Raw genomic sequence first — 15,027 nt, 5'->3', positions numbered from 1 at the left:
AACTTCAACGTGCTCCTCATGACCACGTCAGCTCTCGCTGACGTCACTTCTGGGTGCCGCGCATAGACAGTGACGTCAGAGGGAGAGCGGTCGCGAGGAGCACAAAGTTGTTGCTTGCATGGTGAACTGCTAGAGGTACGGGGGAAGGGAAGGGGGGCTGTGCGCGCAGCAGGGGGGGTTGCGGGAGGCGGAAACAAGGGCGAGGGAGGGGCGCCACCACCCCAGCCAGCTCTCACCCTCACTATGCCATGGCATGGGCTCATTGTTACTTGATTAGCTATTCATATGAATAGTACAGGGGTTTTTTTCAGCCACCAGATAGTAGAAGACTGCCATTTAAAGGAGGCTTTGAAAAGAAAAAGGAGAGGCAAGCTGAGGAAAGGAGTTCTCTTTTTGCAAGATTTGCATCTGCTCACAAGGCTGGCAAAATGATGGATGTTTTGACGCACTTGGAGTTTCTTTTTTTTTTTTTACTTTATCTTTATTGAATTTACAAAATATACACAAGATAACCTTGTTCAAGAAAATCAGGTGTAAAAATACAAAATTAAATCATTATCAAAGAAAACAAATTAAACCTTCTTAGACCACAATCAGTCCTTAGAGAATTCCTAGAAAATGTGAAGAGAAACAATAATTCTAGTTATAACTTGATATATAAAGAATAGGCTTAGCAGTGCAATTCCCTATGCAATTTTAGTTAACACTAGCAGTAGACAACTTCTTCATATCAAGAAATGCGCGCAAGTGTTCAGGTAAAAGAAATACATATTTCACTGCAAGGTACTTAACTAAACATTTACAAGGGTAGGCGAATAAAAAAGTTGCCCCCAGCGTCACTGTCTCAGTTCTCATTGCCAAGAAAAGTTTACGTCTCTCTCGTGTTTGTCTTGCGACGTCTGGGTATATCCAGACCCTTTTCCCCCAAAATGGTAATTGGGAATTTTGAAAGTATAATCTCAGAAGTGAATTAGCGTCATGCTCAAACACAAAAGAAACCAATAAAGTGGCTCACTCTGTGGAGTCTGTAGGAGATGATTCAAGCATATCTGTAAGATTTAATTGCTCCACAGCTGGTCCATCGGGAGTGGCTCCTGACTTTTTTGTAGGAATATAATATATACGATTAACCGGAGGGATTAAGTCAGATGAGTACTTCAACACTTCAACAAGATATTTTCTTAACATTTCTATAGGTGACACTCCAATTGAATGAGGAAAGTTGAGAATCCGCACATTTAATCTTCTATTATAATTTTCCAATTGTTCTATTTTCCTATTCAAATTAAGTTTATCTTTTACCAGTTCTGAAGATAGTCTGTAAATCAGTAACTTTAGCCTTAACCTGGGATACTTCCATTTTAAATTGGTCTATAGTACTTTGTAGTTTCTCTCCCAAGGTATTGACAGTACTCACGAGCACTGCAATTTCTTTAGAAGAGCTGGAAACTGTTGTGTTGATCTTCATGAGAGCCCTCCCATATGCTCTCTAGTGACACTGCCTCAGGTTTTCTTAATTGAGGAGAAATCTCCGTAGTTTCTCCTGCCTCCAGCTGTTTCCATGCGGCTGCAGCCCCTGCTGCCGGGTCCTCCCTCAAGATTACCATATCGGGAGTCACATCCAGGTCAGCCGCATTAGGCGCTGGGATCGGCGGTGGAACTGACATTGGAGGGGAGAGAGAAACCTCCCAATCCAAAGCCCCAGCTTCTCTTCCAGCTGGGGAACCGCCAGACTCTGCTCCGATGAAAGGGGAACCTGCCCCGATGAACTCCAGCATGGAGCGTTGTGAGGGAGTAGAAGTTCGTGCCGCAGGGGGTTTGGCTTGGACTACTCCCTTTCTCTTTGAATGTGGCATACTCGCCACGAGTAAGGCAAAAATCAATAAAGATTCGCTCCTGCAGGCCGAAGTCAGAGACGCCGAGGGTAAGCTGCCGCCATCTTGGATCCCCAAAAATATAAGATTTATCCGCACTTGGAGTTTCAGTGTTTAGACCATCCACTCTACCCTCCAGATCTTGCTCCATCTGACTATTTTCTATTTCCAGACCTTAAAAAGAGTTTGAAAAGGTGACAGTTTTCCAGTGATTCAGAGGTGATTGTGCACATGTGCCAGACACATTTCTCCCCTTTTTACCGCCAATGCTCAACACTAGCATGCTCTTAGTGTTGAATATTGATCAGTATTATAGAATTGTTGTAAAAGGAAGGGGGAGTGGCCAAGATGATGGCTTGACTGGCGAGCTGAGGTCGAGTTGTCGGAGCTCTGTATTTTTTCCCTCTCTGTAATGCCGCACTCAAAGCGCAAAGGTGTAGTCGGTACGAGACCCTCACCATCGGACTCGTCAATGTGTCAGACTTTGCTGGACTTTACCACCAGAGCTCCTCTAAACTATGGAGAATGAGGTGCTGTGGCGTTGGTGTCCCAGAATTTGGACATCTCGGAGCTAGAAGTATATCTTTTGCCCCCAGATCTGACTATTCCTCTGTGTCCTGCGGCGGAGACGCCCACGCTGGAAAGAAGCCCTGATACTGAAGTGGTTGTGGAAGCAATCTTTCACAAGAGGAGCAGGGCCGACCAAGGAGCCGCGGAAAAGGAGAAACATCAAGGGGTTGATGGTGATACCTCAACTCCTCTGGCGGTATCCCTTGTGGACGTCTGGAGAATGCTCCAGATAATGGAAGGAACAGTGCAAAAATCTGCTGAGGAAACCTTGAGCCTGGTAGACAAAATTGACTCTCTGGTAAAAACTGTTGAAGATATTAAAAAGGACACTGAATCAAAGTTTCTAGCAATAAATGAGGATATTACTGCTTTGAAAGTTAATGAAACCTTAATAAAATATAAATCAATGATTCACAGTAAAATAGAACAGCTGGAAAATTTTAATAGAAGGCTAAATCTAAGAATACTAAATTTTCCGAGATTGGTAGATATTTCTGTGGTTGAAATGTTCAGAAAATATCTGATACAAAATTTTAAGTTTCACACCTGAAATTATTCCTCCGTTAAATAAAATCTATTATCTTCATATTCCTGTTAAAAAAAAAAAAAAAAAAAGAGGGAGCGAAGCAGGTATAACATCAAGAATCTCAGAACCAAGTCCAAATGGATCTGGGCAATATCTCGGAGATCTTGCAGACATCTGTGTTATAAATTGATGAGAGGGCCACTTTGCTCATCTTGTTTGGTTTTCAGCAAGACCTTAATGCTGTAATGAAATTGTACTTTAGAAATGCACAGACTCCTTTCCTGGGACAACGTGTATGGATATACCCTGACCTTAATAAAGAAACACAAGAAAGGAGGAAGCTTTTTTCTTTCTATGAGGCAAGGAAAGAAAGAACTGGGAGCTAATTTTCAGTTGGCATACCCATGTAAATGCCTTATCAAATATGCTGGGTTAAAGTACACTTTTTTTGTTCCGGACCATTTACGGACTTTTCTGGACTTAAAGAAGATCTTCAAGGGTTAAAAGCTGGTTGAGAAATGGAGAGGCGCTATATCCGTTAATTTTTGTTTTCTTGCTAATGTTAAATTAAGTCCCTTATTTCCTTTGGGCCACTTCCCCACAGAATTAGAGTTGGGGGTCTAAGAAGAATTTTACTGTTGCTTATGTTGAAATGTATTTGTTACTAGAAAGTGTTTCTTTTCGTTTTACCTAAACAAGTGTATTGCTTGCCATGTATTTCAAATTACAATAATAAAAAAATAAAGATTTGCTGTAAAAGCTGGTGTTTTCTGTTGCAGTACCAGAGTTCTGTGCATTTGGCCCCATGCCCATGTGTTCTATGGTAACTTAACATGTAATAGTGATATGATGCATGCCGTTTGCCCCTTAATGCATGTTAAATGGCAAGTAACAAGCTTTATAGCCATTGTGCACCTTAATAACTACCCCCACCCCAGTTTACAGACTTAAAAAATTACACTGAAGACAGTCTGCATACTGAGTTGACTGTGAACGCTGGACTTCAGGTCAGGTTCCTGAAGAAGGGCTCCTCCCCGAAACCAGCGTGGTTGAACCTTTTCTCCTGGCGCGGTTTTTGCTTATTACCGTATTTTCACGCAAATAACGCGCACCCGTATAAAACGCGCACACGGGTATAGCGCACAGAAATCACGATGATATGTACAAAAACTTTGGTATACCGCGCTCACGGGTATACCGCGCATGCTGCCCGACGCTCCTTTCGCCCGCCCTGACTTTCCGTGCGCTGTCCCGACTCTCCGTTCACCCCCCCTGACTTCCGTGCACTGTCCCCCCTTGAAGGTCTGTCCCCATCCTGAAAGCCTGATGCCCCCCCCCGACGTCCGATACATCCCTCCCCCCGAAGGACCGCCGACTCCCCAACAATATCGGGCCAGGAGGGAGCCCAAATCCTCCTGGCCACGGCGACCCCCTAACCCCACCCCGCACTACATTACGGGCAGGAGGGATCCCAGGCCCTCCTGCCCTCGACGCAAACCCCCCTCCCCCCAACGACCGCCCCCCCCAAGAACCTCCGACCGCCCCCCCAGCCGACCCGCGACCCCCCTGGCGACCCCCACGACCCCCCCCCCCCCCTTCCCCGTACCTTTGGTAGTTGGGCCAGAAGGGAGCCCAAACCCTCCTGGCCACGGCGACCCCCTAACCCCACCCCGCACTACATTACGGGCAGGAGGGATCCCAGGCCCTCCTGCCCTCGACGCAAACCCCCCTCCCCCCCAACGACCGCCCCCCCCAAGAACCTCCGACCGCCCCCCCAGCCGACCCGCGACCCCCCTGGCGACCCCCACGACCCCCCCACCCCCCTTCCCCGTACCTTTGGTAGTTGGCCGGACAGACGGGAGCCAAACCCGCCTGTCCGGCAGGCAGCCAACGAAGGAATGAGGCCGGATTGGCCCATCCATCCTAAAGCTCCGCCTACTGGTGGGGCCTAAGGCGCGTGGGCCAATCAGAATAGGCCCTGGAGCCTTAGGTCCCACCTGGGGGCGCGGCCTGAGGCACATGGTCGGGTTGGGCCCATGTGCCTCAGGCCGCGCCCCCAGGTGGGACCTAAGGCTCCAGGGCCTATTCTGATTGGCCCACGCGCCTTAGGCCCCACCAGTAGGCGGAGCTTTAGGATGGATGGGCCAATCCGGCCTCATTCCTTCGTTGGCTGCCTGCCGGACAGGCGGGTTTGGCTCCCGTCTGTCCAGCCAACTACCAAAGGTACGGGGAAGAGGGGTGGGGGGGTCGTGGGGGTCGCCAGGGGGATCGCGGGTCGGCTGGGGGGCGGTCGGAGGTTCTTGGGGGGGCGGTCGTTGGGGGAGAGGGGGGTTTGCGTTGAGGGCAGGAGGGCCTGGGATCCCTCCTGCCCGTAATGTAGTGCGGGGTGGGGTTAGGGGGTCGCCGTGGCCAGGAGGGTTTGGGCTCCCTTCTGGCCCGATATTGTCGGGAAGTCGGCGGTCCTTCGGGGTGGGGGTGCGAGTGGTCCTGCCGGGGGGGGGATGTATCGGACGTCGGGGAGTCGGCCGGGCAAGAGGGCTTGGGCTCCCTCTTGCTCCGATCGTGGATGCGGGTGCGGGTGGGAGCGCGTGCGAGCGGTCGTTCGGGGTGGGGGTGCGAGCGGTCCTGCTGGGGGGGTGAATCGGGCGTCGGGCGGGGTGGGAACTATGTTTTAAAACTTTTGTATACCGCGCTCACGCATATAACGCGCGAGGGGTATGCGCGGTAGGTAAAAACGCGTATAACGCGCGAAAATACGGTAGTTTGTGAGAAGTTTTCCAGATAAGTATTTCTTTTTTCAATTTTTGTATGGTGATTTTTGATTTTGTTGAGTGTTCCGGGGAGTCTGGCTGGCAGGGTCTGTTTGGGAGTCGCTCAGGTATTATTGTTTGAGTTATATTTGTTTTACTCACTGGTTTATTGATTGATTGATTGATTGGTTTATTTGGAGAAAGGTTGCTTTAATTTTCAGCACACTCAGGGTGCTCGATGATGGTGTGGGGGTGGAGGCTTACCGCCTTGACCCAGAAGTGAAGTGTCGGAGCTGGACTCCTATCGCTGATGGTTCACACTGAGAGCACCCTTCACATATATTATAATCACATGATTTTGTTTGTGAGCTGTGAATAAAGTTTATTTTCCTGAGCGCCCTCCAAACAAACCCTGTTGTGACTTGGTTTGCCTCGTTACGTTATTGCTATAGTAGGACTTCCAAAAGCAGCAAAATCTCACAAGATTGAATTATGTTAGCTTTCCTCTGACAATGTTCTTCTGAGGGCTCCACTGCATAACTCTTGAGTGATGGGTATAAATGATTTTCCTCTATTTCACTATAAATTTATTCCTTTTAATATCTGTATTGTTCATAATCGTTAATCATAGCTAGCATAGTAAGATTTACTCTTTAATCTAATCAGCCTAAACAGTTTTCCATTTCATTTGATTTATGAGTTCCCAGATCTGATGCACTATGATAAATTGGTTATATTCTCAGATATATTTAATTTGCTTTGTAGAGGGAAAGCGGTCACCAAGCTAAGTCCTTTAGAAGAGATTTAGTTGTTTGGGGGTTTTTTTTAAGAGCATCTCGCTGGTTACAGAAATAAATCTCACACATATCGTAACATGTCAGTACTTAAGGAGTACTTCCTGTTTGATCAGCAGTAGAAGAGTAAGCAAGCTGAGGTCAGCTGCAACTGTGATTGATGCATGATCAGTCCTCCTTAACGTCAAACTTTCTCAGAATTCCCCCTTGAGCTATAGAACTAATAAAGCTATTATAATAGCATCTGACTGTCCATGAATCACTTCCACAAGCTTTTTTTAAACTGGAAATGTCAACATAAAATGTCTTTTCACAATGTATTCACTAGAGTCCACATCCTTTGACTACTTGTTCTCCATTGGTCTGAGAGAATAAAGTGGCAAGAGTTAATGGAAATGCAAATATAAATTGCAAGGATTTGAGGCTTTTGCAACTTTTTCTTTAGACGTAAGATGCATAGACCTGGAAATAGTCTTAGAGGAAAGGAGCAAAGTATGTCAAATAAAGGAAGGCACGAGTGGTGTCTTTTCAACCAGTGATAAAGGTCTTTATTAAGCAAATAATAGTCCCAACAAGGATCCCTATTTCGGCGTATGGAGACGCCTTCCTCAGGTGACACATGAGTAGTTGAGCAACAGCATACAGTGCTTCACTGAAAGTGAAAGTAAAAAGATGCAAGCAACTAGAGTGCTGTTAAGTCAGGGGGCAAGTGGTCACATGACCAAGCATGTGAGTGACCACAAAAGATGCAATAAACAAATTACCTAGTAGCTGAATGGCAGAAAAAAATCAGCATACTAGTCTAGTGATCTCACAACTTGTATGAAATCAGATTTGTTCAAACATGTGATCTGCAACTTCTGTCATGTAGGCCCCTCAGCTTTGGGTCCCTAAGTGACGGGCTGGGTCAAGAACTGGTTGAGTGGAAGGCTAAAGAGAGTAGTGATCAATGGAGATCGCTCTGAGGAAAGGGATGTTACCAGTGGTGTGTCTCAAGGTTCTGTTCTTGGACCTGCTCTTTTTAACATTTTTATAAACGATATTGCTGAAGGGTTGCCTCTTTGTGGATGATACAAAAATCTGCAATAGAGTAGACACGCCGGATGGTGTAAATAACATGAAGAAAGACCTGGCAAAGCTTGAAGAATGGTCTGAAATTTGGCAACTAAAATTTAATTCTAAGAAATGCAAGGTCATGCATTTGGGATGCAAAATCCCGAGAGTATGGTACAGTTTAGGGGGTGAAGAACTTATGTGCATGATGGAAGAGCAGGACTTAGGTGTGATTATATGTGATTATCTTAAGGTGGCCAAACAGGTTGAAAAGGTGACGGCGAAAGCTAGGAGGATGCTAGGGTGCATAGGGAGAGGTATGGCCAGTAGGAAAAAGGAGGTATTGATGCCCCTGTATAAGGCTTTGGTGAGACCTCATTTAGAATATTGTGTACAATTCTGGAGGCCGCACCTTCAAAAAGATATAAAAAGGATTGAGTCGGTCCAGAGGAAGGCTATTAAAATGGTGTGTGGTCTTCATCCTAAGGCGTATGGGGACAGACTTAAAGATCTCAATCTTTATACTTTGGTGGAAAGGCAGGAGAGGGGAGATATGATAGAGACATTTAAATATCTATGTAATGTAAATGTGCATGAGTCAAGTCTCTTTCATTTGAAAGGAAGATCTGGAATGAGAAGGCCTAGGATGAAGTTTAGAGGTGATAGGCTAAGGAGTAATCTAATGAAGTACTTTTTTACAGAAAGGGTGGTAGCTGCTTGGAACAGTCTCCCAGAAGAGGTGGTGGAGACAGAGACTGTGTCTGAATTTAAGAAAGCCTGGGATAGGCACGTGGGATCTCTTGGAGAGAGAAATAGATAATGGTTACTGTGGATGGGGAGACTGGATGGGCCATCATGTTTCTATTTCTAACATCCATCTTTAAACCCTCAGCTTTGATCAAGTCCCTTAGAGACCCATTATTCTGTAACAGTGCACACAACTCAAAAGCTACACACAATGGCATTTGGGCACCATATGTCATAGAATAGCATGCATCCAGATGCATGCACAAATCCTAATTGGTGCCAATTAACATCAATAATTGGTTATTAGTGGCAAATTATTGCTCATTAGCAACTCATTAGCCAATTAAGTTGAATGCACATCTCAGGATCACGCTTAAAGTTACGCACCCAAATCTGGGTGCCATGCAGAGAATCTGGGAGTTTGAGGGTAATGTAATAGCTGGTTTCCTAGAATAAAAGGCGGACACAATTTATTTGTTGTACTATTTTATAAATTTGATTTAATAGTACTTTTGTATTCCACCTTTCTATACATAGTTTGCATGTTAGAAAAGCAAAATTAAAGAAAACTCCTTCCCAACAAAAGAGGCGTAATCTAAAACGTTGAAATCAATACATTTACTTAAATCATCAGCCTTTAAGAATAAACAAATTCACCTTCTATATTTCCAGACAATCCAAATCTAAAAATTGATGTAAACCCACCATCAAAAACATTAGTTCTATTTCCTTTTCATAAAATAATTTGCTCAGATGACCATGTCTTCAAATTTTCACAAACAAAGCAATTGGATTCCATTCACAGAACATATGGATGTTTATTCCAGAACAGAGGAGTAACATATGTACCTAAGTGCCTTTATGAATTGGCCTGAGGGAAAGTAAGCAGCATATTTACACTTGCTATGGATGTTTGTGCCAGAAAGAATAGGTGCATATTGTATTCTCTCTAATACTCACTCAGGCTATTATTAGAAACACTGGGTGTTTCTCTGAAGTCTAGGGTGGGCTATTAGTAGAGGCACCATTTCTCTCCTCTAGCACGCATCCCTGCAATAACCACCATTTCTGTCTTCCACCCTCCTCTCTCTCTGACAACCGGATCTCTCTTCTTACCTCATCTCAAGGTTATTGTGCAGGGTCTTGAGCATCTGAACATGTTTTAAGGTCTTGAAGATGTACACATGCTCAGGAATTGGATTATGTACAAATTTTCAAGGCTCTGCACCAGCCCAGCGTCATAGCCTCAAGATGAGTTAAGAACATAAGTAGTCGCCTCCGCCAGGGCAGACCAGAGGTCCATCCCGCCCAGCGGTCCGCTCACGCGGCGGCCCATCAGGCATATTGCCTGAGCAGCAGTCCCTGACTAATTTTATACCTACCTCTACATTTATCTCTAAACCTTCCACTGCTCTTATCTGTACCCCTCAATCCCTTTGTCCTCCAGGAACCTATCCAGGTCTTCCTTGAAACCCTGTACTGTGCTATTTCCTATCACGGCTTCCGGAAGGGTGTTCCATGTGTCCACCACCCTCTGTGTGAAAAAAAATTTCCTTGCGTTTGTTCTAAACCTGTCCCCCTTCAATTTCATCGAGTGGCCCCTTGTTTTTGTGGTTTCTTTCAAATTGAAAAATCTGTCCTTGTCAACCTTTTCGATGCCCCTCAGGATCTTGAAGGTCTCTATCATGTCTCCTCTGAGTCTCCGCTTCTCCAGGGAGAACAGCCCCAGCCTTTTCAGTCTGTCAGTGTATGTAAGGTTTTCCATACCCTTAATCAGTTTAGTTGCTCTTCTCTGGACTCCCTCAAGCATTGCCATGTCCTTTTTGAGGTACGGTGACCAGTACTGTACACAGTATTCCAGATGGGGGCGCACCATAGCCCGGTACAGTGGCAGGATGACTTCCTTCGTTCTGGTCGAGATACCCTTCTTAATGATACCTAACATTTGGTTTGCTTTCCTCGAGGCTGTGGCGCACTGTGCCGACGCCTTCAATGTCGTGTCTACCATCACTCCCAGGTCTCTTTCCAGCTTACTGACCCCTAGCATTGTTCCCCCCATTTTGTAAGTGAACATCGGGTTCCTTCTCCCTACATGCATGACCTTGCACTTCCCCACGTTGAAGCTCATTTGCCACTTTTTTGCCCATTCTTCCAGTGTCGTAAGATCCCTTTGGAGATCCTCGCAATCTACCGTGGTTTCAACCCTGCTGAATAGTTTGGTATCATCAGCGAATTTGATGACCTCACATTTTGTTCCCGCCTCCAGGTCGTCGATGAATATGTTAAACAGGAGCGGTCCCAGCACCGACCCTTGAGGAACCCCGCTCGTGACCCCTTGCCAGTCCGAGTAGTGGCCCTTTACACCAACCCTCTGCTTCCTCTCCGACAGCCAGTTTTTAATCCATCGGTGGACCTCCCCTCGCACCCCATGATTCCATAGTTTCCTGAGCAATCGCTCATGTGGTACCTTATCGAAGGCTTTCTGAAAGTCTAGGTAAATTATGTCTATGGGTTCACCTTTGTCCACCTGGCTATTTACCCTCTCAAAGAAGTATAACAAATTTGTGAGGCACGACCTACCCTTGCAGAACCCATGCTGGCTCGACCTTAGCTGTCCATTTTTTTCGATATGATCACAGATGCCGTCCTTAATCAGTGCCTCCATCATCTTTCCCGGGACCGATGTGAGGCTCACCGGCCTGTAGTTTCCCGGGTCGCCCCTTGAACCCTTCTTGAAGATGGGCGTGACATTAGCTATTTTCCAGTCCTCCGGGATCTCTCCAGTTTTTAGGGATAGGTTGCATATTTGCTGAAGTGTCTCTGCTATTTCATTCCTTAATTCCTTGAGCACCCTTGGGTGGATGCTGTCTGGACCTGGCGACTTGTCGCTCTTTAGCTTGTCTATCTGCCTGAGGACATCCTCCTGGCTCACCTCTAGTTGGATCAGCTTGCTATCTTGATCTCCATTTTCTATTTCCTCTGGTTCCGGGATGTTGGATGTGTCCTCCCTCGTGAAGACTGATGTAAAGAAGTCGTTTAACTTGCCAAGGAGGAGCTGGATGATTATTGGAAGAATCGTGATTTGGACTGAAGACCAAATTGTCCAGTGTTTTGCAGTTTTTAAGCAGGGAAGTGGGCAATTATTGGTAGTGGGCATTTTGTTAGAGACAATACAGTATGTAACCGCAAGGTATAGAAATCACTAATGTAATGTAATGTATGTATATATTTGCTCATAAGTGCTAGTCCTGGCCCTGCTCTGCTTATTCCGCACACCTGCAACTACCAACATGTATTTCATATAAAAATAGGAGCTGTGTATCTGTGTGTTACTCTATAGCAGTGGTTGGCAACCATGGCTCGCGAGCCGCATGCGGCTCTTTAGCCACTTGAGTACGGCTCTGCCAGTAGCCAAAATTTTCCTGCACAGAAGGGCCCCAACACAGCAGCTGCCCCAAAGTTTTCCCTCTGCCGCAACTTCCCATTTCTGACAGGGCAGATCGCTTCAGAGGGAAAACTTTGGGGCAGCCGCTGGCAGTTTGTGAGAGAGGCTCCATCAGAGCCGGATTAAAGGACAGGGCCCAAAATGGCCGGGGGGCCTGCCGGTGCAGTGCTTTAGGGCTGTTTGGGCATCTCCCTCACCTTGGCTGGATTCGCAGCTGAGTCATTGCCCGGCCCCACCCCACCACACCCCTGCGTCATCACCCTGGGCCCTCCCCGTCAACCCTCCCACCACAAGAAAACTGACAAACCTCCCTCCAGCACTCGTCAGCAGCCGCAGCACTCTAAATAGGCTGCTTCGCAGTTCACGGCCTTCTGCTGGTGATTCCCTCTGCCGTGTCACTGATGACATCATGGGAATCACTTGCAGAAGGCTGTGAACTGCGAAGCAGCCTGTTTAGAGTGCTGCGGCTGCTGATGAGTGCTGGAGGGAGGTTTGTCAGTCGTCTTGTAGTGGGTCAGCGGGGTTCGCATGGGAGGGAGAGCTAAAAGTTCCTTTTCAGAGGGGCCCCGGCTACAAGGAGAGAAGCGGTCTGCCCTGGGTGCTCCAAGGCCTGGCATCTTTAACTTCTTTGGGCAGCAACAGCGTATACAATTAGCTGCTGTTGCCAGCTTTGGGCCTTCCTTCCTGCTGAGGCAGGACCCAACAGAGAGGAAGGCCCAAAGCCAGAAACAGCAGTAAATTGTGAATGCTGCTGCTGCCTGAAGAAGTTCATGACGCCAGGCCTTGGAGCATCCGTTTATGGGCTGCACTGCCGACCAGGGACAGGGTAACAGAAGGAGGAAAGGGAGTAGAGGGGGAGAGAATTGCTGCACCCAACTGGAGGGAAAGGAAGGAATGAAAGGAGATGCCAGGGCTTGAGAAGAAAGGGAGGGAGGAAGAGATGCCAGGGCATGGAGGGAAGAAAGGGAGGAAGAGATGCCAGGGCATATGGGAAGAGAGGGAGATATGACAAGACATGGAGGTAAGGAGGAAGGTATGCCAGACCAAGGGAAAAGGAAGGAGGAGATGTCAGAGCATGGATGAGGAGGGAGAGATGAAAGGAAAGGAGAGAGATGTCAGGGAATCAGGGAAGGGAAGGAGACAGATGCCAGACCATGGGGTGGGAAGAAAAGGAGAAGAGAGCGATGCCAGGGCATTGGGGAGGGGGTGGTGACAGAGAAAAATGGAGAGGTGGCAGAGCTGAAATGAATCATGTACAAAGGAGAGAAGGAACACAAGATAGACAGTTTATGGAAGGAGCATAGAAAGAAGGAAGATGCCATATGAAATGGGGAAAGGGCAGACAGTGGATGGCAGGGGCAGAGAGAAAAAGAGGGCAGACATGGAAGGGGCTGATGCTGCATGGAAGACAGAGAGAGGACAGATGCTGGCTAGAAAGAAGTGAGTGAAGACAAGATGATTAAAGCAGAAATGACAAAAGGTAGAAAAAGATTTTTTTGGCAATAAATAAGATTATTATTATTATTATTATGATATCTGGTTTTATTTAACTTTAGTAGCTAGTTTAAACCGATTCCTAAAAACATGGCTCTCAAAAGAAATCTTAATCGTTGTACTGCTGATCTTTGGCTCTTCTGACTAATGAGTTTGCCTACCACTTCTCTAGAGGCATGTATTCCCCTGGGCAATATTTATAAGAGCCCACTTGAACGTGTACAACCCTATTATATGTGGTCAAGTTCTTTAGAAAACTACCCTCCTTTTTTTTTTCTTACTTACTCTTACTATTCTGACAGGTGTGATGGAGTGACCTTGATATTTGGGGTTATTTGAGCAACATATTTCTCTTTCATGAAGTCACTAGATATGAACATAAGAATAGCCTTACTGGATCAGACCAATGGTCCATCAAGCCCAGTAGCCCGTTCTCACAGTGGCCAATCCAGGTCCCTAGTACCTAGCTAAAACCCAAGGAGTAGCAACATTCCATGCTACTGATCCAGGGCAAGCAGTGTCTTCCCCCATGTCTTTCTCAATAACAGACTATGAACTTTTCCTCAAGAACATTGTCCAAACCTTTCTTAAAACCAGCTACGCTATCTGCTCGTACCACAACCTCTGGCAATGCGTTCCAGAGCTTAACTATTCTCTGAATGAAAAAATATTTCCTCTTTATGGTTTTAAAAGTATTTCCCTGTAACTAGAGATAGTCAAGAAAAAGTGTATATATGGTATCTAAGTTTGCTTGTAGCTAACCAGTGCATGGATAGGAAAGCACTATAACTGTAATTATAAAACTAACTGGAAGAATTTGATTTCATAATAAATATTTGCTTTTTTGCCCTAGGTACAAAATTTAACAGTGAGAGGGCAACAAAACGGCCCGGCAAAAAACCATTAGTCAAAGTCAGCCATTGGCTGTAAGTCACAAGGCAACTACATCAGTTTCCAAAGTCAGCCACCCAGATCTGTCTCCAGAGAGTAATAAGAAAGGAGAGAGCCCTGGCCCAGAGTTGCGAAGTACAACTGTTACTCGCCCTTCAAGCTTACATCCATTGATAGCACCAGGTAGGTGGGAAGCACACTTTTTAAAAGGTTACTAATACATTGCAGATTTTCATGGTAGGACATAGGATGTGGTGTATTGGGGCCAATTGGCAATAGTAATAATTTATTTTCTTGTATACCGGCCCACCAACAGTTCTAGGCGGTTCACAACAAAGAAACTGAAATATTTCAGCAGAATATACAATTTCAAAAACACACTTCTATATACATCAGTCAAATGCAGCAATAACTAAGATGCGATTTCAACTCGTTGCTATCATTAAAACATAGGTTAAAAATAATTATAAAACACCATCGTAATATTAAAAAAAAAAAATCAGCATTCTTGTTTATCAAATAGATACATTTTTAATAATTTTCTAAATGTAAAGTAAGAATAGGCTTGAGCAATCAACGGGCCCATCCAGGAGTTCATCTTCCCTACCTGATACTTCAATGTCCTGTCCAAAAAAATCTTATAACGACAGGCCCTTGGGGTAGGGAAGATGAATATACCCGAGTTTCTGGTACATTTTATTGTATAAGACAATTTCAAGTAAGAAACCAAATAAGAGGGTAATAATCCAAAAAGTGCCTTATAACAAATACACCCAAACTTAAAAAAACACTCTGGCCCCAAAAGGCAGCCAGTGCAGTCTAGTATAAAAAGAACTAACATGATCATATTTTTTAAGACTGAAAATCAAACAGACTGCAGCAT

The 15,027-nt window shown here is 45.6% G+C and overlaps 1 protein-coding gene across 1 annotated transcript in view; it reads left to right on the top strand.

The window, feature by feature from the left end:
- The window catches only part of PHC3 (polyhomeotic homolog 3), a 132,229-nt gene that overhangs the window by 36,368 nt on the left and 80,834 nt on the right, over positions 1 to 15,027 (top strand). Inside the window, 2 exon segments of the mRNA XM_033958076.1 lie at positions 14,107 to 14,145; positions 14,147 to 14,327. Of these exon segments, the coding sequence (XP_033813967.1) occupies positions 14,107 to 14,145; positions 14,147 to 14,327 (220 nt within the window).

Source organism: Geotrypetes seraphini, chromosome 9 (genome assembly GCF_902459505.1).
Source record: "Geotrypetes seraphini chromosome 9, aGeoSer1.1, whole genome shotgun sequence".
Taxonomy (NCBI): domain Eukaryota; kingdom Metazoa; phylum Chordata; class Amphibia; order Gymnophiona; family Dermophiidae; genus Geotrypetes; species Geotrypetes seraphini.
This window is presented reverse-complemented; position numbering and strand designations above follow the sequence as displayed.